The sequence below is a fragment of the Oryzias latipes genome, chromosome 12 (assembly GCF_053564925.1).
Source record: "Oryzias latipes strain Hd-rR chromosome 12, Olatipes_Hd-rR_3.1".
NCBI classification, from domain to species: domain Eukaryota; kingdom Metazoa; phylum Chordata; class Actinopteri; order Beloniformes; family Adrianichthyidae; genus Oryzias; species Oryzias latipes.
The window spans coordinates 1,126,146-1,148,797 of record NC_136248.1 but is presented as its reverse complement, the minus strand read 5'-3'; the positions used below and the strand labels follow the sequence as shown (position 1 = coordinate 1,148,797).

General features: G+C 46.5%; 1 protein-coding gene across 1 annotated transcript; it reads left to right on the top strand.

The window, feature by feature from the left end:
• The first annotated feature begins 2,172 nt into the window (after window positions 1–2,172).
• ptpa (protein phosphatase 2 phosphatase activator) lies at window positions 2,173–16,997 on the top strand. Its single transcript, XM_023960751.2, has 10 exons — window positions 2,173–2,307; window positions 2,996–3,105; window positions 3,250–3,336; window positions 3,539–3,664; window positions 5,327–5,444; window positions 5,601–5,700; window positions 6,237–6,361; window positions 7,003–7,103; window positions 10,352–10,459; window positions 15,747–16,997. Exons 1-10 carry the CDS (start codon window positions 2,283–2,285, stop codon window positions 15,819–15,821), a joined length of 975 nt encoding a protein of 324 aa, XP_023816519.1. The 5' UTR covers window positions 2,173–2,282; the 3' UTR covers window positions 15,822–16,997.
• Window positions 16,998–22,652: the final 5,655 nt, after the last annotated feature.

Below are 22,652 nucleotides of genomic sequence, written 5' to 3'. Positions count from 1 at the left end.
TGAACTAGACAACAGCTAAAAGAAACTGTCCAACCGGAACATCAGCATTTATTGTTTTGTAATCTGATTTAAAGCCCAGATGGTATAAAACAAGGTTGTGCATTGGACCATTTGTACTATTTACCCAAAATAATAAACTGTTGAATAATAAAAAAGAACATTTTTGAGCAAACTGTGTAATTCAAAGTATAACACGGCATCAAAAACATTAATTCTGATATTTACATTCGATTTGGTGATTCAAAAAATCTGACCAACATGTCTTTGTGTGCATACGATGATAAAATAAATGAAAATTTGGCTTAACTGGCAATTAAAAAAGGTCCAATTCACAACCTTTTGTGAATTGATGCAGACGACCAGGAGTCAGAGTAACCCATTACAAAAGTAATGTAAAGCACTGACATGTTACTTTTCGGTGTGACAAAGTAGCGTAAGACAAAATGAAATACTATTAAGGTATTGTTTTAACATAACATGTAGCTACAATCATACTCCCATAAACAATATTATTTACTGCTAATGTTAAGCTGAAAAAATCCTGCTTGGTTTCAGGGACCAAACATTTTCACTTCATATTTTTCTCTTATTATTGTGAACAGTATTTACAATGTTTTCTAGGTTAAGTATTTTATGTATGTATTTGTAGAATTCTTTGCATTTAGGATGCACACGGACCACCTGAGGCATTTAGTCTTTGCTCTGTTTTCATAGGAAGCCAATCATTTTCTGGGCCAGACTGCCTAAAGGGGGAGGTCGTTCCTCCAAAAGGGCTTCCTGTGTTTTCATTTGGACAAAAATACATCACGTTACCAGCAGGCATTACTGCACCACACCACCCCTCATCCATCCACTGATGGAGAAAATCCCCCTGAACATGCAAACTGCACACGGGAAGGTCTTAGCCGGGATTCGAACCATGCCAAAGCCCTAACACGTTTCCCCGTGCAGCCCTTCACCCCTCGTCTAATTGTGGAATACTTTGCAGTTCTTGCATCTGTTTTGTGTTACGCTTTACCTTTGCAAGTTTTCCAGAGAAAGTGACTTCAAAATAACACCTCTTTTGTAAAGCGTCTCAGTTTGGAGACAATAATACTGTACAGGACAATGAAAGTTTCTGTGCTGTATTAATGCCATTGCCTACACGAGAAAAAACTCCAACATGTCTGTTTGTTAGAACCAGGCTTGAAGATGAAAGATGTGGAGCATTTTATGAAGCCTTATTCTCAGATAGGTTTCAAAAACAAAGAAATTCTGAACCTCTTGGTGACTCAAAATCAGATTATTGTCAGCGTAGCCGGTTTTCAGTGTCGGTTAAGCGGAGTTTCATCTGTAAAGTGAGGAGCTCAGAGACGCGTTTGGGTGTAGAGTGTAGAGTTGTGTAATTATCATTTGCTTACACACTATTATCACAATAATATGATTGTCTCAGTTCTTTCTTTCAGTAAAAAAACAATGATGTAAAAAGTTCTGACTATACAATATATGATATTCCTGCTTGACTGAATGACCCACTTTTATGTTATCAACCAGATAACATAAAATAGAACCAGTGGATCCACTGGGAGGACAGAACTCCTCTGTGACAGACAGGCTTCTCCTTCTGCAGAAGTCTAACAAAAATTCTCTTCTCCTGTTTGGTTCTTCTCTTTGTTAGGGAAAAGTCCTAACCCTGACAAGACGACCACTACTTTATTCTCCTTTCCATTCTCCTACCCAAAAGTCCATTTGTCTCATGACATCATGAACCTGTCATCCGAACACCAATGCTGAAGGTAAACTGTTATATACGCCCCCTCCTCCAGGAAAAACATCCCGTTTCTACATAAAACACAGATGAAGAATTGAAGTGGACATCTGCAGGGACACCAACGTCTTCATCAATGGCTGCAGAAATCCTGCAAACCACCCATCAATAGATAAAACATTAATAAATCATAAATCAAAGAAATGAGATTCCAAACATTTGGAACGTTATCAATAAACATTTAACTCACCTGTTCCATTGAGTTTAGTGGGTCTGCTCTGCTGCTGTGTGGCGTTCACTTCCTACTCTGTATGTACTTCCACTTTAATCTCAGTTTAAAGTTTTTTTTAATTTACGACTTTAAATCTCGTAATTTTACTTTCCTATTTTTTGTGCGGCCTTATGTGTCAGAGTTGTGTGCTTTTCTGTCTGGTGGTGGCTGTAATCGCATACTCCGCCGCTGGGGGCGCTGTGGAGCGTTAACAGGTTTAAACTGGCAGAGAAACACACGAAGAAGAAGAAGAAGCTCGTCGCCATGGCGGAAACAGAGCAGCCGTCAGGTAAACCGAAATTCATTTCCCGCTAGAAATCAGACTGGTTGACTGCATTGCCTTATGTCTGCTGGACAGCTGGCGCTCCACGGGGAGCCCTGCTGACGTCATGCCTGACATGCGCATTCGGGCTCCTGATCAGCAGCGCTCTGTTTAGAAGCGTTTTTGTTTATAAAACCTGTCCGATAATGGATGCAGGCGGTCCGCTTTGACAGAACATGCCCGTCGGAAGCATCACTGATTCCACATTTGTTTCTGTAAATCCACGAGTGGAGGAGGCTTTTTTAGAATGACTAAAGTTAGCTACTGGCTAATAGTTTTACAGTCCTCCCTGTTAAGCAGCTCCTCCTTAAACTGGATGCTACACTTTTCATGAATCATCATTAAGACAATCGTTTCTCTAAAAGCTTCAGTTTTGACCCAAACAGACTTAGTTTGTGCTTTTGTTTAGGAAACAGCTTCACATTTCACGATTCTAACATGTTCACATCAGTCCAGAAAACTTAAGCTGAGACTCTCAGTTTCAGTCTTGATTGACAGGTGGTATCAGCTGATTTTCCTGTGGCAGAAGATAATTTGGCTCATGAGACGTTCAGGGTCCTGTTAACAGAAAGTTGTCCAAACTGAACCTTGATGACATTAAAGTTGAGTTCACTGGAAAACGTAGCCAAACTAAAGTTTCCTGTTGTACCTTTAGGATCGTCTCCTGAAGATGAAGCGTCTGACGCCACAGCCGGAATCGCCTTCATGATCCCCAAGAAGGAAATCAGCACGGTGCCAGACATGGGAAAGTGGAAACGGTCTCAGGTTAGACCCGGACTGGTTTTTTAGCAGTGCTTTTCAGTTCCAGCCTGTGTTTGGGAGCAGGATGGATGTGAAGTCACCTGAAGGCATTAAAGCGTCAGGTAAAGTGTCAGGAAAGCTGGTCTCACAGTGGCGTCTGTGTTGCAGGCCTACGCCGACTACATGGGCTTCATTCTGACTCTGAATGAAAGCGTGAAGGGGAAGAAGTTCACCTGTGAATACAAGGTTTCTCAGGTTTGCCCTTTTTTATGTCTTAGTGACATTTTGCAGTCTTGACATCTGAACTCGGAGCTGTTGGAACCAGAACCGGACCGTAGCTCTCAGGAAATCTGGTCCACAGTAAAACGATGAAGATGCACCGGGACTCACATGTGTGTTGGTTTAATTGGAACAACATTTGTCTGCTTCCGTCGCTGCTGTGCTTTTGTTGGGACAGACTGTAGAGAAACTGCTGGATCTTCTGGCCACTCTGGATCAGTGGATAAACGAGACTCCTCCCATTGACCAGCCGTCCCGCTTCGGGAACAAGGCCTTCAGAACCTGGTTCTCCAAACTGGATCAGGTTAGGAAACATCCATCAACTGAATTCACCTTCTGCTCTGAACCATTGACTGTACATGAGAACTGGACTGAGTGACTCCTCCCCCCTCACGTTCCAATGACCGTTCTGGATTTGATCCCTTTTATTAACATCTTCTTGAAAATCTTCTTTTAAGGATATTTTTTAAAGAACTATTTTTTATAACTCTGCCCCACCTTGGATGTTTGATTGACAGACTCCCCCGAGACACTTCTAGTGGAAGGGGTGTGGCCTTCCAACTAGCTGACTCCTGAGAGGAGTTGCCATAGTAACGTGACTCAGACCACTCGGACCAATCACTGCGGCGACTGAATTGGCTTCATCTGGTTGGAACTGGTAGGAAGGCATTTGCTACAAGTCACACATGCTCAGTCCAGTTCTCTATACAGTCGATGGTCTAGATCAGTGTTGTTCAACCTTTCCTGAGCCACGGCACACTTTAACCTTGACAAAAATCCCGCAGCACACCAGCATCCAAAAAAAAAAGGAGAAACTCTATAGTCTGTACTGATCTACAGTCCCTCCATGATCTCACATACATTTTTGTGATAATTGTGGCAGAAAAAGCTGGAAGCTGCAGCTGTTTTTTCTAAAAGATGGAATTAAAGTTAACTTAGAAGATTTAAAAACTGTCTGATGTGTTCGTTGTGATTTCAAGACGTTTAACAGGGAAGACTCATTGTGCGCTGAGATGCTGTCACTTTAACCCAATGCATCATGGGAGATGTAGTGATGTCAGACAGACTCTCTTCTCTGAGCTTCATTGTTTTGTTCTCTTGTTCCACGGTCTGACACCGGATTCTGTGGAAAGCTACACCGCTAAAGACGAGCTTTAGCTGGTATTTCTGTTGGAACTGAGAGACTTTATCAGCAGAATCAGAACAAGGAAGTGAAGACTTTAACCACTTCTGATTGGTCAGACTGATGACATGTGATTAAGCCTCCAAGAATGATTGGTGGAGACAGTTAAAGGGGCGGGACTTGTCCGAAAACAGCTGTAGCTGTGGCTAAATCGCGGTACCGTCATTCTTATCAAAATGTCTTTAATAGAATCAAATAAACACAAAGAAAAAAGTATTTTATGATCTTTAATATTCCTAACTACTCAGTGTTTTATCAGGGCCTGTTTGGATGAACACAGAGCTGAGATCCTGGAGATGGGAATGTTTTTAGATCAGTTAATGAGGGTAATTTCCCACGGCACACCTGAACACCGGTTGAAAAACTCTGCTCTAGAAGTCGGTGCTGGAGGTTGGCGCAGACTTTAAGGAGCATTGAAAGCATCGCGTCTCCTGCGTTTTCTCTTCTTATCCTAGTGCATCATACACAAAAAATCAATCTAACCACAACCATGATGATCCTGCGTCCGTCTGTTTCATGTTTCATCTGTTCTCTCTTGACTTTAAACGCAGCAGAAAAATCAGAAAACCAGAGGTTTTGAACCTGTGTCTTCTGGTTTACTCTTTTGTCATGTTTCATGTTGTGAGAGGTCCCACACAGAAAGTGTTTCTGGAACCCGTGTGCTGGTGTGGAGCGGGGGCAGGAGGGGTCCTGGGACGGAGGGCTTTAACACCCCGTCAGCGGCGCGCCTCAGCAGCATGCGTGTCCTGCAGGAAGCATCTGAATGTACGTTTCTGTGCGCAGGAAGCAGACGTCCTGGTGGCGGCCATTCTCCCTGCAGACAAAGCGGCTGCAGCCTCAGAGATCGCCGTCTACCTGAAAGAGTCTGTGGGTAACCCCACCAGGATAGACTACGGCACAGGTAACTGAGCACCAAGTCAGGCTTTTCTACCCACATGCTGACCAGAAGAACTGGAAGCAGGACGTTTTGGGAGTTTGGCAGCAGTTTAGCATGTGGTGTCTCCATATTGAGGAGCTGTGAACGCTGCAGCTGAAACCTTCAAACTGGTCTCCACAGGCCATGAAGCAGCCTTTGCAGCCTTCCTCTGCTGTCTCTGTAAGGTGGGGGCTCTCCGGGTAGATGATCAGCTGGCTATCGTCTTTAAGGTTTTTGATAGGTAAGTAGTTGATGGTGTGGTCATGTGATGTCCTCTCCTAAAGGGGTAATCCGTAGAAAACATTGTTTTTCATATGTTCTTGTGGCAGTTTTATGACGATGGAAGATATCTCTAAAGAAATTTATGCTCAAACTCCATTTCTGAGTATTTCTTTATTCAAATCGCTGTGAATCTGGAGCAGATGAGCTCCAAGCTCCGCCCCTTTCTGATCATCCACCTGCAGATAGATCCATGAACGTCTGTTTTCCTGGTCTGAGCTGGAATCTGGATCAGAACTGGACGGATGGACAGATCTGATGTTGTTATATGACTATAGATGGATGGATCTATCTGTCTGTCTGTCTGTATACATTTATACATAATATATATGTGTATGGATACACATATGTAGGGGTTAGGGTAAATCAGCCAGAGGAAAAAGCATAGACACATAAATATCTGGTCTCCCTAGAAGATGTCCACAGCTCCCATCAGTTCTAGAATAATGTTGGTCCAAAGTAAACCTGCGTTTGTGCTGCGACTCCTGTCCGTCTCAGGTATCTGTCGGTGATGCGGAAGCTGCAGAAGACCTACAGGATGGAGCCGGCCGGCAGCCAGGGGGTCTGGGGTCTGGATGATTTCCAGTTTCTTCCCTTCATCTGGGGCAGCTCTCAGTTTGTGGGTGAGTGACTCTAAGGACTGAAGTTGCTAGAATGATTTTCAAAGTCAGAGAAGTTGTTTGTGTCCTGTGTTGGGATTGTTCTTGAGCATTGCTGACGCCTGGAGGCGACAGATGCATTTGTTGTGCCAACAGACTCCATGTTCCAGTGTGCAGAAAGGTGAGTCAGCGTTTTGGAAACGTACTTCCTTCCAGGTAGTCTGGATAAATGTCACATATTACACCTCGCTGGTGGTTATTTAGGTGAAGTCAGACGTAAGCAGAGGGATGCGTGGAGTAAGCGGCGCTCAGCTTCTCCATCGGCGTGGAGAGGAAAGTCTCTGTGTGGTGCAGTGAGCTCCTGCATGCAGCAGAGGGCAGCAGTCCGGTGTCCAACACTGAGACTCACGTTTGCAACCAGGACCTTTGTCCAAAGGCTTGAGGAAATGGATCTTTCAATGGTGTAAAACAGCTGTGCAGATGTGATCTAGAAGCTTCTGGGTCCAAAATCCTGTTTTAAGAAGGTCTTTATTGAATGTAGAACAACTGACATGAAGAGGTTTCCTGAATGGACTCATGCTGTACTGAGTGCAGGTTATGTGCTGTTGGCTGAAGTGGGACACCCGGTGGCGTCTCTGATCTCTAACAAGGTACATTTCCTGCAGATCATCCGACCCTGGAGCCTCGCCACTTCATCAACGAGAGGGTGGTGAACGAGCATCACCAGGAGTACATGTTTCTGGAGTGCATCAAGTTCATCAATGAGGTGGGAGAAGGACCCTCGCTCCGCCGTGGCGGCTGCAGGCCGCCATCATCGTTTCATCCATGAGTTTCACAGAAAACGAACAAAAAGGTTTGAGGGGGAAGCAGCCAGCATCCAAACCTGCCAGTCCTTCAGAGAGCCTGGAAGGTCCAGGAAGCAGATCCTGAGGGATGAATGAGGCTTCAGCTCAGACCCCCCCTCATTCTGACCCTTCTGATTTATGCAGACGTGATCGGAAAAGCATCATTGATCCTCTGAACACGTCTGTTCTCCTGTTTCTGACCCGGCTCGGTTCTGGATGTCGTGGTGTTATGGACACAGACATGCAGACGTGTTGGGGCCGTGTGCAGATGGTCTGCTGGGGGGGGGACACTGTAGAGGGAGCGCAGCTGAAAGTGGTTCAGTGCGCTGAGAGGAAGGGGGGCTGCAGATGGATTATGCTGGTCGCACGCCAGTTCAGGAACTGTGGCCTTTGTTTGGGGTGTTTGGAGGAAAAAGGAGGGGAGGGAAGCAGGGAGGGCCTTCAGCCGCCGCATCCTTTTCCTCAGCGCTGACGCACTACCCCCCCACACACTTTTACGGTGGCGTCTCCTCTGGTCTGACCTTTCTCCTGTCAGTCATTAAAAACATTCTGCTTCCTCTCCAGCTTCTCTGCTTTTGTCTTTTCAGAATGCAGAGCAGGAAAGGACAGCTATTGATCACATTGATCCCCATTGGAAAGGAACCGGTACAAATGCTCTAGACTGGACCCATAAGAGAACTGGTCCCAGCCGGGAATTGGACCACGCCTTCCTCGCCTCGCAGCAGGAGGGCCCGGTTCATTTGCTTCCAACCAAAGGAAGTCGACCCGGTCGCCATTTTTATGGCAGCACAGCTGTCGCCATGTTGGAACCAGATTTTGTCAGTGAGCAGTGATTGGTCCCAGTTGGTCTGAGTCCAAAGGTCCTGAAAGTAGCTGGAATAGTTTGGACCCAAACTCTAAACGTCCCCCCCCCCCCCCCCTCACTCATTATTATATGTTAACGTGTGGCTGACACTCCTGTTCATTCATAGCTGTTTGTATTTGACCTTTGTTTATTCCAAAGCTGTCAGAAGAGCAGCTGTTTCAGACACGCGTGACGGTTACAGTCCTCTGCTGCTCATCACGTTAGAATCAGGAAACCACACGCGTGATGCTGAGTTTGTGCCGCTCCAACCTTGTTTAGAAAGAAAAGGCTTTCTGGAAAACGCTGGAGTTCTAAGGACAACACATGGATGTGTAGAACACAGAAAAGCACGCGTGTAGAAGGAAGTGATGGTAAAAAGCATGTCAGGTTTTCTCTGACAGGCTTTTGTGACGACCAGACCAGCATTTTAATGACCAAAACACACCTGTACTACAGAGCTGCCAGCATCTGGATGAAACACACATGAATTGGGTTGTTGAAAGTCATAAATACAGCAGTTTAAATCTTAATCTCCTAGAAATATGTCCTCCATCATGACTAGAACCTGTTCAAACCCCATTTTCACTGGAGTGGGACGTTGATGAGCGAGGACCACTGCAGTCACCGACAAACAGGGACCACCGCTAACGGCTGCTTTCAGTTTTCAGGCCATGATGCAGGAAGTGGAGACCATCCCGCCATCTTTCTAGTCTCAGTGCTGATGGTCTTTTTTCAGCTCACTTCACATATTTTCTTCATCCTCTCGTGTGGATATTCCCAACTTTTCCCTTCCCGTCTTTCCTGTGCTCTGTGCGTGTCCCGAACATGAGTCACTTCCTTCCCCACATGCTTTCTGTGAATCACTCCTTCCTCCAGGGAATTCAGCCCCCCCGCCTCTCCCCTCCCCCACGTGTGAGGCCCTCCGACTCGGCTGGGGAGGGGGGTGGAAAAAGAGGAGGGGGATTTTAGATGGATGCCCCGAGGTCTGAGCCCGGCTTCCCCAGCATGTCGTGGGGGGGTTGGAGAGAAAGCATTCGTGGCTTCATGCGCCCCCCATGTATGAACGAATGCAGCGAAGGTTCCTAAATGCAATCATTCTGATGCTTCTATGGGACGTTATGAGTTTGAATCCGTGACACACTAGAGAAGGTGGAAAAACTCTTTTCTCTGTCTGGACGGAGTGGAACCGCAGACCTGGAATCTGTTCCAGCGGCACACAGAAGAGGCCAATGCTGGAACACTGATCTGAGATCTGTGCCTGGAGAGGCAGCACATCCCTCTGCGTGCACGCCACGGCGCTGTCTGTGCGCTCATATGGACCTCATTACTCCACACGGGCTTGGCTGGGTGTGGAAGAGCACAGGCAGAACGCTACGAGACCGTGGTATCTGTAACCACGACGACCGGGACACAGAGGCACCACCAACTGGAAACTTTGGTCTGATGAGTGGATCAATCGGTAGAACCTCCAACGATTGCTAACTGCATCTTCAGAACGCATGACCAAATTCCACATTGACTGGTCCATTTTCATATCCAACGATAATATTGCAAATTGAACAGTCGATTCAGAATGACATAGTGCTCTGAATTATGGGAGAAAAACACGTCCATAATTCTGTCTCCTTTCTGTGTTTCCTGTAAATCAAGGAAGACAAAGAAATAGCAACCAAAGTAAAAAGTACACAGCAGTACCATGTGAAAGTTCTTTTTGTGAGTAACTAGGTTGAAATCTGCCTCCAAGCGATGAGTTTTGTGGGACTTGTTGGCTGCATCAGGACTGATTTAGAACGTCGTTTTTGCGTAAGAATCTATCCCAGACTACCGGATGTGGACGTCTACCGTCCAGACACGTTTACACATCGGCCAATCAGAGCTGCTGCCGGCTGCAATCCAGCTGCCGCCGCCTAGCCATCGCCCAACTACATAAGGGCGTCATCCCCGCCTGACTGCCGCCGCCTACGTTCACGACCACGCCAACCATTTTCACAAAAGCAGCTAATCTTGTTGAGGTTGTGCCGATGGCGCCCCGTGGCGCAGCGGCATTGGTGTTGGTGGCTGTAGCATGATGGGATTCAGGACAGCCTTGTGCCGTCATACGGTGCCCGACAAACTCCTATCCTCTTAGATGGCTACTAATTCAACAGAGTAAGGGCAGAATGTTGGAAATCTTTCAAAGCTGAACGATGAGCGGTTGGGATTTATTGTTGTGATGCGTTCAGGTGTCGTCACCACTGTAGCCCACGTCTGGCTCAGTGGGTTTTGAATCCAGCTGTTGCCGCCGTCGTGACGTCCTCTTCTTCCTGTGGCTCTTCTCTCCTGCAGATGAAGACGGGTCCATTTGCTGAACACTCCAACCAGCTGTGGAACATCAGCGCCGTCCCAAGCTGGTCCAAAGTCAACCAGGGCCTGATCAAAATGTACAAGGCAGAGGTACGCTCTTTCCCTGACCCCATTCCTGATGCCTGGTCTTTAGTCGGCTAACTCCAAACAACTTTGCCCCAAAAACCTCAAAAAAAGGAAAATGAACACAAAAGACATCAAACTGAACATTTGTAACATTTTGGAAAGAAATGTACATTTTTTTGCTGTGACAAAATTTTTACAAATGTTTTGAGTTGAACTGCCGTTTATACTGTTGAAGTAATATACTGTTAGCTTAGCCGTGGGGGGTTATGGGTAACTGATCAACACATTAGGCTGGAATGAGTAAACTATATCCAAAATGCAATGAGAGCTGCAGCAAAGAAGACTTTCTTTTGTGAAAGCATGAAACCATCTCAGGCGGCGTGAGGCGTTTGTGACATCACCAAACCACGCGGCTTGGTGATGGATCTGTTAGCGATGCAGATCCGCTTCTGTCCATTCCTTTCCTGAGTGTACGTTCTCTGCTGAGACACAGCAGACATGTTAGTGGACAGTGCAGTCTGCAGTGGGCTCAGATAGTCTGTAGGTTCATTAACCAAAGGACACAATGTGGGAACATCTGACAAAGACCTCCAGTAAATCACTTTAAAGTTTTATATCATGCAAAACCAACTTTGATGAGCCTTTCAGTGTTTTCTAATGTTCCTTCCTCACTATAAACATCCCAGAGTGAAATTTGGATCCATCTCTGAGTTTTCCACTAAAAACCTGCTCTCTAAGCATCAGCCCCTCCCAACCCATGAAAACGAGTGGGTCCTCACATTGTGACATCACAAAGTGAAGAACCGCCCCTTCCAGGAAGAGTCTGCGCTGCCAGCCCCGCCCCCAGGCTAACAGACACGCCCACTTTCTCAGTGGAGCTAGCGGTGATCGGGTTTCCTTTTCTATGAACAGTCTGAACATCCATCTTTGGAAAAGTTCAGATGTTTGTTTTGGTGAGAGAAACTCAGACACGCTGCTGAGGCTCTACGATGATGTCATGAAATGGGCGGCACCCCCAAGGAGAGAAAGGCGGAGCCTCAGAGATGGAGTCGTCTTACTTCCGGGCCTGAAAAGGAGCTGTAAAAATAACTCATATTTCATTAAAAAATGGTTCTTTAGTGTGTCAAAGGTCATAGATGATCATTCATATGGATATAATTTACTCTGAAAACAGCAGGATAGAGATCCTATAAAGCACATTTCTGATGACAAAGTGGAACTCTGGTGAAGATTTTTCAATATTTAGACGTCATAGCTGTAAATTTAAACCTTAGAAACAAAAGTGCAACATTTCTACTTTGGTCCATCTTCATATCCCGCCCCATCCCTTGTGGGGTCACGGGGTCATGGTGGAGCTTCTGTTGGGGAAGGTGGGGTACATCCTGAACAGTCTGTCCCGGGCCTCATAGGGAGGAGTCTGGAGTTCCCGGAGAAAACCCACGCGTGAACGAGGAGAACATGCAGACCCCCCACAGAAGGGATTCCTGCTAACCGCTGCACCCCCCTGTTCTGCGTGGCGCCCCAGAATAAAAACTGGTTGATTTGAACAGAATCAGCTGGGGAGTTGTTTGAAGCCCATATCTGATTGGTAACCATGTAGAAACAGCAGAAGCAGTTGGAGAGTGAGGTTTGTTGAGAGCCGGCGTCCTGATGGTTCTGATGGACTGGCCTGTTTTCTGTGACGCCAAACCTTCGTCTGTCCTGTTTTTGTGCGGCTGAGTTTCTAAAGTCTTTCTCACACGCACACAAAGGCTTGTACTGCGCACCTTCTGGAGCTTGAACCCCGACTCCTGAACGCTACGCTCACAAACACAACCGCCACCGCGCCATGGGAGCCGTCGGCAGAATCGTCTAGATTTGCCTGAGGTTTTGGCGTCGTTGGCGTGGTCATGAATGTAGACGGTGGCCGTCAGTCGGGCGGGGATGTCGCCTCTACAAAATCGAGCAATAGTTGGCGGGAGTGTGGCAGCTGGATCGCCGTCCGGCAGCGGACTGGACGGTGTGGAAACGTCTCTGGACCGCGGCCCTCGTGTCTCACCAGCTCTAAGACTTGAACCGCAGACTAAAACGCATAGATTCAGTGTGTGACTGCAGGTCCCTTCTTCAGGAGACCGTATCATGTCTACGACAAGCAGTGACACGAGTTCACACTCGACTCCAGTCACAAGTGACCAAAACTGAGCGGGAAGCGACTTTACTGGACAGCAGAGACGCCGTACCAAAGCTTTTGGAGGGAATCCAGACCCACAAGACTTTCCATTGGTACCGTTCTGTTCTGGACTCTACTGTTCTGTGTGGGCCGGTACCGTTCTGTCTGGGTCGGTACCGTTCTGTGTGGGTCTGTACCGTTTTGTCTGGGCCGGTACCGTTCTGTTTGGGTCGGTACCGTTCTGTGTGGGTCTGTACCGTTCTGTCTGGGCCGGTACTGTTCTGTGTGGGCCGGTACCGTTCTGTTTGGGTCGGTACCGTTCTGTCTGGGCCGGTACCGTTCTGTTTGGGTCGGTACCGTTCTGTTTGGGTCGGTACCGTTCTGTGTGGGCCGGTACCATTCTGTTTGGGTCGGTACCGTTCTGTGTGGGCCGGTACCGTTATGTTTGGGTCGGTACCATTCAGCACAGACACTAGTCAGAAATGTTGCAACATTTCTTCTTTTTCCAAACTCATTACACAACTTCTGAACATCCAGACAGACGAGTTTCAGGCAGAGGAGAGCGACAACAAAGGGTTAAGAGAGGATGTGTGTGTGTGTACATGTGTGTGTGTGTGCTGCGTGTGTGTGTGTGTGTGTGTGTGCTGCGTGTGTGTGTGTGCTGCGTGGGTGTTTGTGTTTGTGTGTCTGTGTGTGTGTGTGCTGCCTGTGTGTGTGTGTGTGTGTGTGTGTGTGGGCGGCGGGGAGGGGGCTGTCTAAGCCGTTCTCCCGCCTTCATGCCCACATCCTGTGTTTTCCACAGCAGCCTGCAAGGCTTCTCAAAGAGCCGAGGGGCCAGGCTGTCTGCCTCTCCTCCCCCCTCGCTTTCATTAAATCCTCCCTCCCTCTGTCCCGGCCTTCCTCCCAGCCCGGAGCAACCATCACAGCCTTGCATTCCTCGCTCCCTTTTTGCGGCCCCACACGTTTGGTGCAGAGCGAGCGGTCGCCGTCTAGAAAGACCAGAATCCAGTTTTCCCGACAGGAGTTCACTCTGGGGCCTCAGCAGCAGCGGCCCTGTCGTTGTCCACAGCTGAAAGCCCCCGTTCGGGTCTGATGTGGCGCAGTCCGCTCAGGAGCTCGTCCAGCTTGGTTTATTCCAGTTCATGGGCAGAGGTGTGCCTGCACAGACATGAAGGAATAATCACCAGGATCGTGGCGGTGCTTTGTAGGCGGTGACGAGTTACTGTTGAGTTTCAACACGTTTGTTTGAATAGAGTGAAAATGAAAGCTGATTGGTTAGCAGAAGCACAGAAAGGCCTGAACCAAAGCACATCAGTGAGTCACATGGAAAGACTTCATCCAGACATACTTACACCCAACTGTACTCTGGAGTTTTTTGGTCAAGTGTCCTAATAAAAGTAGGGGTGTCTGAAACAGTAAAGTCAGTGGTGTTTCTGTTAGCATAGATCCTTCAGTGGGTTTATGGTTGGTTGGCTGGCTGGCTGGTTGGCTGGTTTATTGTTGGTTGGTTGGTTTATGGTTGGTTGGTTGGTTGGTTGGTTGGTTGGTTGGCTGGCTGGCTGGTTGGTTGGTTGGTTTATGGTTGGTTGGTTGGTTGGTTGATTTCTGGTTGGTTGGCTAGCTGGCTGGTTGGCTGGTTTATTGTTGGTTGGTTGGTTTATGGTTGGTTGGTTGGTTGGTTGGTTGGCTGGCTGGTTGGCTGGTTTATTGTTGGTTGGTTGGTTTATGGTTGGTTGGTTGGTTGGTTGGTTGGCTGGCTGGTTGGCTGGTTTATTGTTGGTTGGTTGGTTTATGGTTGGTTGGTTGGTTGGTTGGCTGGTTGGCTGGTTTATTGTTGGTTGGTTGGTTTATGGTTGGTTGGTTGGTTGGTTGGTTGGCTGGCTGGTTGGCTGGTTTATTGTTGGTTGGTTGGTTTATGGTTGGTTGGTTGGTTGGTTGGTTGGTTGGCTGGCTGGCTGGTTGGTTGGTTGGTTTATGGTTGGTTGGTTGGTTGGTTGATTTCTGGTTGGTTGGTTGGCTGGCTGGCTGGCTGGCTGGCTGGCTGGCTGGTTGGTTGGCTGGTTGGTTTGTGGTAGAGTTCCTGTTTTTCAAATAGTAGTTCTGACTTTTCAGTCTGGATCTGTCAAGCTGGAAAATCCGATTTAAGAAGAATTGTACCACAGTTTTCTGCGTTTACAGCTTTGTTTGTCCGTTCTGTGGGATTTGACCCACGGGGACTAGTTCCATTGAATTCCCAGAACTTTAAGCAGTCAGGAAATGGCAGCATTAGATCACTGAGTGGCATTTGGAGACCAGTAGCTAATATCTTTTATAGATCTGAGACGGGAAACTCTGCTAGAATGATGCAGTAAGTCGACAGAGTCAAACTAAAAATTACAAAAATGTACAAGTTGAGGTCCGTTTGGTTGCATGTTTATTGAGAACTTTACAAATCACCTTATGGATGAATGTTCACCAGAAAAGGAACAAGGCCTCCAAAATGCCTAACATTATTAATACAAGAAAACTAAAAAATCAGGCCAATTCACATTCAATCCAGATTTTCTAAAGTAATTTCTAAAGAAAACTTTTCCCACCGGACTACAAATGCCTAAACAACAACCATAATATAATAAATAAAAATAATATATTAAGTTAATCAAGCAGAAAGAAAAAAAGTCCAAAAATGAAGGTTTGAAGAGCGTTTGCACCCAAACACAACATTAAATACAAGAAAACATACATTTAGTATTCAAAGCTCTTTCTTGAGCTTTTCTGGATCAGTTCTGTCACATTCTTGACGGAACTGAATCTGGTTTCTTGCAGTCCAAATGTCCAGCAGCAGCAGAACGTTGCTCTGCAGCAGAGTTTCCTGCTGGACTCGTCTGACAAACTTGATCAAAGTTCAGCATCAGGCTTTGGGCTGAGGAGAACCTCGGGCCGACCAGAGGAGTCCATCAGTACCTCTCCTGGTTGATGATTGGTTCGTCTTCCTCAGAGAGGCGGGGACTCCTGCTCTTCTCACTGGCTTTTAATGCACTAACATGCGGGCAGTGCATTGTGGGATTTGTGGTGGATTAGCTCTAAAGCGATCAGCGATGTCTTGCAGGCCAAAGAGAATTCCATCAGATGACATGTGCTCCATGGGAATGACGTGACGGTTTATCTCTGCTCCGTCTGCAGTGCTTGGAAAAGTTTCCCGTCATCCAGCACTTCAGATTTGGGAGCCTGCTGTCCATCCAGCCAGTGACGCCTTGATACCTGCAGATGGAGGAAAACGACCAAAACAGCAGCGTCCTCCCTTCAGGGGCAGCAGCAGCAGACCCACCCCCACATTCATGCAGTGGTAGGAGTTTAACTGCACCAACTGAATACTGGTTATTTCTGCTGAAAGGTTGACTTCAATTATCGAGGCGTTTTGTTCTTTTTCACAATGTTAGTTAAAGCTGAGCTTTGAGTTGAAGTCAGACTTCAGATCATTAGATTTCTTGCAGAACTATTGTCCGTCCGTAAAGCTTTCTTGTAATGAGAGGTTTGCTGGTCTGTAAAAGGTTTAGTCATGAGGAATGTGTGCGTCCGTGTGTGAAACGTCAGACACATGCAGTGACGAAGCCCAAGGTACAGTACAATTCTTTTGCTTCTCAGTAAATCAGCCAATCAGCAGCCTTACACCGTCACCCAATCACTGTGCTGCTTAGATCAGCCAACCAGATGCAGGATATGCATGTTAAAAGGAAAAAACAAAAAGAGTTTCCTGAAGCTAATAATGATCAACACTTTAATAAAAGACCACCTACCATTTTCCCACCATTCCATCTTGTCTCCTTCATGCAGAATAAAGATTTCTTTTCCTTTCTAACGTGGAGATCCTGCTTCTGATTGGCTGATCTAAACAGCACAGTGATTGGGTGACGGTGTAAGGCTGCTGATTGGCTGATTTATTGAGCAGCAGAAGAATTGAACTTGTGATAGTAGATCCCGCATGTGGTCATGTGTGTGCTGATGTTTCACAGATGGACGACTTCAGTCTGCAGATACGACATCCTTTTACAGACTGTTTCTCTTCTAAAGATACCAAACATTTTTCAAACCTTTCATGGACGCACAATACTTGTGCAACAAATCCAACTTCACACCCTTCAACCAGATCCGTCACCTGAGGAAATTTGACTCCTGTTGGAAAGTGTTCACTAACTAAAACTCACTATTGTCTAAGCAGATAAAATGAGGAATGATTGTACATTTCTCTGTGATGTTGGCTTAAAGACAATCCTGTACAAACTGTTTCCTTCAGCTCTGTTTGACTGTAAACTAGAATTCAAAGATGTGCTGCAGACCTGTAGACAGAAATCTGTTTCCTCTGTTGTTTCTACTCTTTTAACATCTACAGCATGTGCTCTTTAATTTAATAAATGCTATTTTTGTGACATGAAACGGTTTTGGTCTTTATTTTTTCTCTGAAGTCGGCATTTAAAGAAAAAAACCTCTGTTTTTGTTCAAAGGTGACTTTAATGTGACATCCCATATTCTATATATATCTATACAGTGTACATCGATCTATATATATGAATCAAACTTTAAGCTGCTTTCATGTCTGTAGTATAAACAAGTCTACATACACACACGTACTTTTACTGAAAAGTGTTTTTCATCTTTGCTGACAGTATTTTAAGTAGGTTTCAGTGTACATTCACCGGGGTTAGACCCCCTTTTGGCAGAGACTCAACACGGTTCCTCAGACTTTGGTCCATGTTGACATGACAGCATCATTTGCTGCACATTTGTCTGCTGAACATCCATGATGCTGGTCTCCCGTTACACCACATCCCAAAGGTTCTCTGTTGGGTTCTGGTGACTGTGGAGCTGTTTGAGTCCAGAGAACTCATTGTCATGTTCTAGAAACCAGTCTGAGATGATTCCAGCTCTTTGACATGGAGCCTTAAGGCCTGTTCACACCGGGACGAATTTCGCCGGCGATTTTCGCCGACGTTTAACGCCTCGTGACTAAACAAAGGGCACCAATGAGAGTGTGCACACCGACGCGAAAAAACGCCACGTGTCAAAGCGTCGGGAAAAAAAAAACGCCTCGGGTTCGTTTTTTTTTTTTTGACGCGTCGCGTCGAAATCTATTCGACCAATGAGAATGGCGCTTTTGCACACGTGTCTGGAGCTTCTGAAGTTACAGTAGAACACAACTTGGGGGCGCTCAAACACAAAACTGCCTTGCTGAGCACACATACCAGCGAAGAAGATAGACGCCGAGTAGCGTCTACACTGCCGCGAAGAAATAATGACGGACATTCTAAAATATCCCCGAACCAAGCACCAGTTGGAGCTACTGGTGCTTGAAATATTCATGTTTTCTTTGTATGATTCTGACAAGCGCGTAAATACTTGCTCTCTTCTTCTGAGTGAAAAGCGACTTTAAGAAGCCTAAAGTTGCGCAGCGCCACCTTGTGTACAGGAGTATTTCTGTTTACATTAAGCGCCATCTAATGTCAGGGAATGAAATTGCATGTTCGCTCGGCTCATCGTCAGCGAAAATCGCCTGGGTGTGAACACAAAAGACGTGGCAAAAAACGCTGGCGAATAACGCCTGGCGAATATTCGTCCTGGTGTGTACGGGCCTTTAAACTGCTGGAAGTAGCATCAGAAGATGGTCCACCGTTGTCATGAAGGGATGGACATGGTCAGCAACAATACTCAGGTAGGCTGTGGCGTTGGAACCATACTCAACGGGTTCTAAGAGGACCAGCGTGTGCCAATATAACATCCCCAAACCATGACACCACCACCACCAGCCTGAACCGTTGGTACAAGGCAGGATGGATCCATGCTTTCATGTTGTTGAGGCCAAATTCTGACCCTACCATCTGAATGTGGCAGCAGAAATGGAGACTCATCAGACCAGACAACGTTTTTCCATCTTCTAGGGTCCAGTGTTGGTGAGTCTGTGTGAATTGTAAACCCCAGAGATGGTTGTGGGTGAAAATCCCAGTAGATCAGCAGTTTCTGAAGTCCTCAGACCAGCCCGTCTGGAACCAACAACCACGTTCAAAGTCACTTCAATCACCTTTCTTCCTCATTCTGATGCTGGTTTGACCTGCAGCAGATGGTCTGGACCATGAATACATGACTACATGTGTTGAGTTGCTGTCGTGTGATTGGCTGGTTAGGAATGTTTGTTAACGAGCAGCTGGACATGTGTAGTCTTCTATGGCGTGTAGCCTACCATGACAATTTGACAGCGAGCAGACAAACATACTTGGTTGGAGTGTAGTACATGGCAGTAATTTGGACTGTATGCAGCTATGTTCATGTTTCTATTCAGAACAGACCAATACCTCCAGCTTTAGACACAACTGTCCTTACGGGTGGATGCGGGTCATCTGCAGGTGAAAAATGGCAAATCTGGATGGGAGGCCTTTACAAAAATGTAAGATTATAGACCACCCGGTGAGCCCATGAGGCGACGATCTTCATGCTGTGCTCACACCTTCATCATGGCTAGAGGGGAGCAGACAGCTCAAAGGACACATGAAGTCTGTTTAGTGGCGCTGCGGCATCAAGTTAATTCATGTCTGCTGGACAGAGAGGTAGAGGTGGGGATGAAGAAGCCTGTTTCTGTTGTCCTGACTCTTACGTTCCCATTGGGTGCGTTTGTGTCTAAGAGGACGTCCTGATGGACCAAATCCTTCTATATATTTGATGCAGCACAAGCACGCCATGCACGTTGGAGTTTAAAGTTTGAAGGAGTCAGGTGCAACTTCCCAGGATGCACATGGGCACCTGCACACATGGTTGATGCGGTCTTACCCCATATTACACTGGTCCGTCATTGCATCTCCACCCCCCAGATCCCTGAGGAGTGGTTTGTCCCGTCACCCCCGTGTCAAGGACTTCATCCCGCTGTCTTTGCTCATCCTACTGTTGTCCTTGGAAAACACGTTTTGTGTCATAGATGATGTTTCTGAACCTCCACAGTTAAACGTTGGCGTGCGTGGTGGCGTTATCAGCAGTGCTAACATGCGTTACTGCGTGAGCACGTCACCGTAAATATGAATTAAGGGATTTCATAGGTTTTATGCTTCCGGTTCTCTGGCTTTTCGCCGTGAAATTGATCCCTAAACGGGCCGGAAGAAGAACTCCTGCGTAAAGCTTGTGTTGTGTTGTGGTGTGGAGGGACGTGAAGCGCAGACGTGAAACGCAGACGTGAAACGCAGATGTGGAACGCAGACGTAAAACACAAACGTGGAACGCAGACGTGAAACGCAGACGTGAAACGCAGACGTGAAACGCAGACGTGAAACGCAGACGTGAAACGCAGACGTGGAACGCAAACGTGGAACGCAGACGTGAATCACAGACGTGGAACGCAGACGTGAATCACAGACGTGGAACGCAGACGTGGAACGCAGACGTGGAACGCAGACGTGAAACACAGACGTGGAACGCAGACGTGAAACACAGACGTGGAACGCAGACGTGGAACGCAGACGTGAAACACAGACGTGGAACGCAGACGTGAAACACAGACGTGGAACGCAGACGTGTAACGCAGACGTGGAACGCAGACGTGAAACGCAGACGTGGAACGCAGACGTGGAACGCAGACGTGGAACGCAGACGTGGAACGCAGACGTGGAACGCAGACGTGGAACGCAGACGTGAAACACAGACGTGGAACGCAGACGTGAAACACAGACGTGGAACGCAGACGTGAAACACAGACGTGGAACGCAGACGTGAAACGCAGACGTGACGGAGACGATGTAAACCCTCTGATTGGTTCATGAACGTTGTAGTTTTTGTGTCACCGCACCGCGGACACATCAGTGGAGGTCAGCCTAAACATTACCGTCATAGTTTGTCCCAAGTCCTGTCGGCCATGTCTTCTCTTCATACAAACAGCAAATGTGGACAGAGGCTTGCTGAAGGGCCTGCTGGTCCCTCAGGACAGTTCGATGGATGTGAACAGAGCCTTGGATTGTTGGCCTCTGCTGCAGGAATGCGTGGAATGAAACGGCTGCTCTGACATGTCTAGGCTTGAAGCACGTTCCTCCGGTCCTGGAGGTCTGTGGTGACGGGGATTCAGTTTGATTTTCACTGGGAGTTTTGAAAGTTACATGTGAATTAATATTTTACGTACAAACTTTGGGAGAAGACCAAACAGATTTAGTCGGTTTTAGAATCACAAAAGATCAGAAAACAACAAAAAATCCAAGAATGAAAAAAGGATTTTGTTTTCTTCTTTCCTTGCGTCCCACAGCCACTGAACTCCAAACTTTCCTTTTATTCTGAACATCAGTCTGAACCAACAGTGTTCGCCGCTGCCCCCCCCCCCTTCACTGTCTGACCCCATCTAAGTCTGACTTCATTGTTTTAGACCATAGATATCCTGGTGGGTGGGCCGTATTTGACACGTTTAAGTCAGTGACCTAGTTACTGAGTATAATTACTTCCTGATATGTAACTTAGGAGTCAGCCTTGTATTTTGTGAGGGTGGTGTTCACAAACTGGATGTTTCAGCTGCTTTCCTTCTGGCCTGTTAAGGACAAATAATGTTAAGGCTGGACAGAGTTTGATGCTCCAGAGGCCTCGGCTCGCATGGACCTTTGCTCCAAGGCTGCAGAAACAGCGTAAGTGTGTGTCTTTCAGTCAGAGGCATAGACGTATTGACCATAGAAAGGACAGGCTTTCTCATGATTGACCTACAGGTTGCTGTCACCACAATCCAACCAGTCACAACACAGGAAACACGCGGTTCAACCACTACAACTCAAAGACCAAAGCACCAACCAGAATCCTTGTACTGCAGTGGATGCAGTAAAGCGGAAATGTTATAGAAGGACAATTGTTCCAGGATTGCTTCTTCTCTTTTTCTTTTCCTAGTGCGTGTTTGCTGTCATGTTTGCCTTCTCCTGTAGATTTCTTTGGCAAAACCTGTCAACATGCGTGTTCACAACTTATTTAACTTAATGTTAATGTGTTGAAATATAAATTAATAACAATAACTATTAGTTGTTAGTAGCTGCTAGAAGTTGAAGCTGGGGTAACTATGGTGCTCTGGGGTTCTGTCCTCTTTTCTCATCTACTTCTACCCTTCCTCTCTTCTCTATTCTTGATCATTATTCATCATTTAGTTCTCCATGTCTCTGTTTGGTGCAGTGCGATTCATGTATTGTCCCTCGTTCCCTCTTTCCCCTCCTGGATGAAGCTCGTCTGCTGGACTTTATATATGTAGTTGTAGATTTAGATAAGTTAATTCTTCTCTAAGAGTTCTGGTAAATCGCCTGTCCGTCCTGGGGGAGGATCCCTCCTTCATGTGGACACCCCTGAGGTTTATTTGGTTTTTCTAGAATCCGTTTTTTTGGGAGTTTTTCCTTACAGAGAAGGGGGGTCTAAGGGCAGAGATGCCAGTATAGCTTAGTCAGTTTGTTAGTTCATTTTAGTATTTTCCTATTGAACTCTTTGTATTCATGATCCTTTTGAGTTCATGTTTTACTTTTTCAATTACCGATACGAGACAACTGTTGTTGTGAATTTGGGCTACAAATAAAATTGAATTTTAAACTTGTACATTTTCCCATTTGTTGTTTGATCAAAAACTATTGATCCCTCCACCCCTCCCTCCCTCCATCCATCCATCATCCTTCTTCAGAATCTGCTGAATCTCTTCTGGGGTCACAGGGTTGCTGGAAGGTGGGTTCACCCTGAACAGGTCTCCAGTCTGCCGCAGGGCCAAACACTCACACCAAAGAACCCATGAAGAATGTATGTTTTTGGACTGAGGGGGGAAGCTGGACAAAACCCCTGCATGCATGAGGAGATCATGCAAACTCCACACAGAAATGTCTCAGCTGGGATTCAAACCAGGACCTTCTCACTGTAAGGCAAGAGTGCTAACCACTACACCACCATGCAGCCCCTGATCTTCACATAAGGGAAGCAACAGTATTTAATCCGTTATGAGACAAAGCAAACCCAGATGGAAAAACCAAAACACTTTCAAACAATTATCTGATTGTGAAAAGTTTGTAAAATTCTAGATTTCTAAAAAACAGAAAGGTTTTTTTATGGCTGCCAGTG

Coding starts and splice junctions, on each gene's coding strand:
- ptpa (XM_023960751.2), top strand. CDS start 2,283: ATGGCGGAAACAGAGCAGCCGTCAG. Junction 6,362..7,002: donor GGGCAGCTCTCAGTTTGTGG/GTGAGTGACTCT, acceptor CATTTCCTGCAG/ATCATCCGACCCTGGAGCCT. Junction 10,460..15,746: donor TCAAAATGTACAAGGCAGAG/GTACGCTCTTTC, acceptor CTCCGTCTGCAG/TGCTTGGAAAAGTTTCCCGT.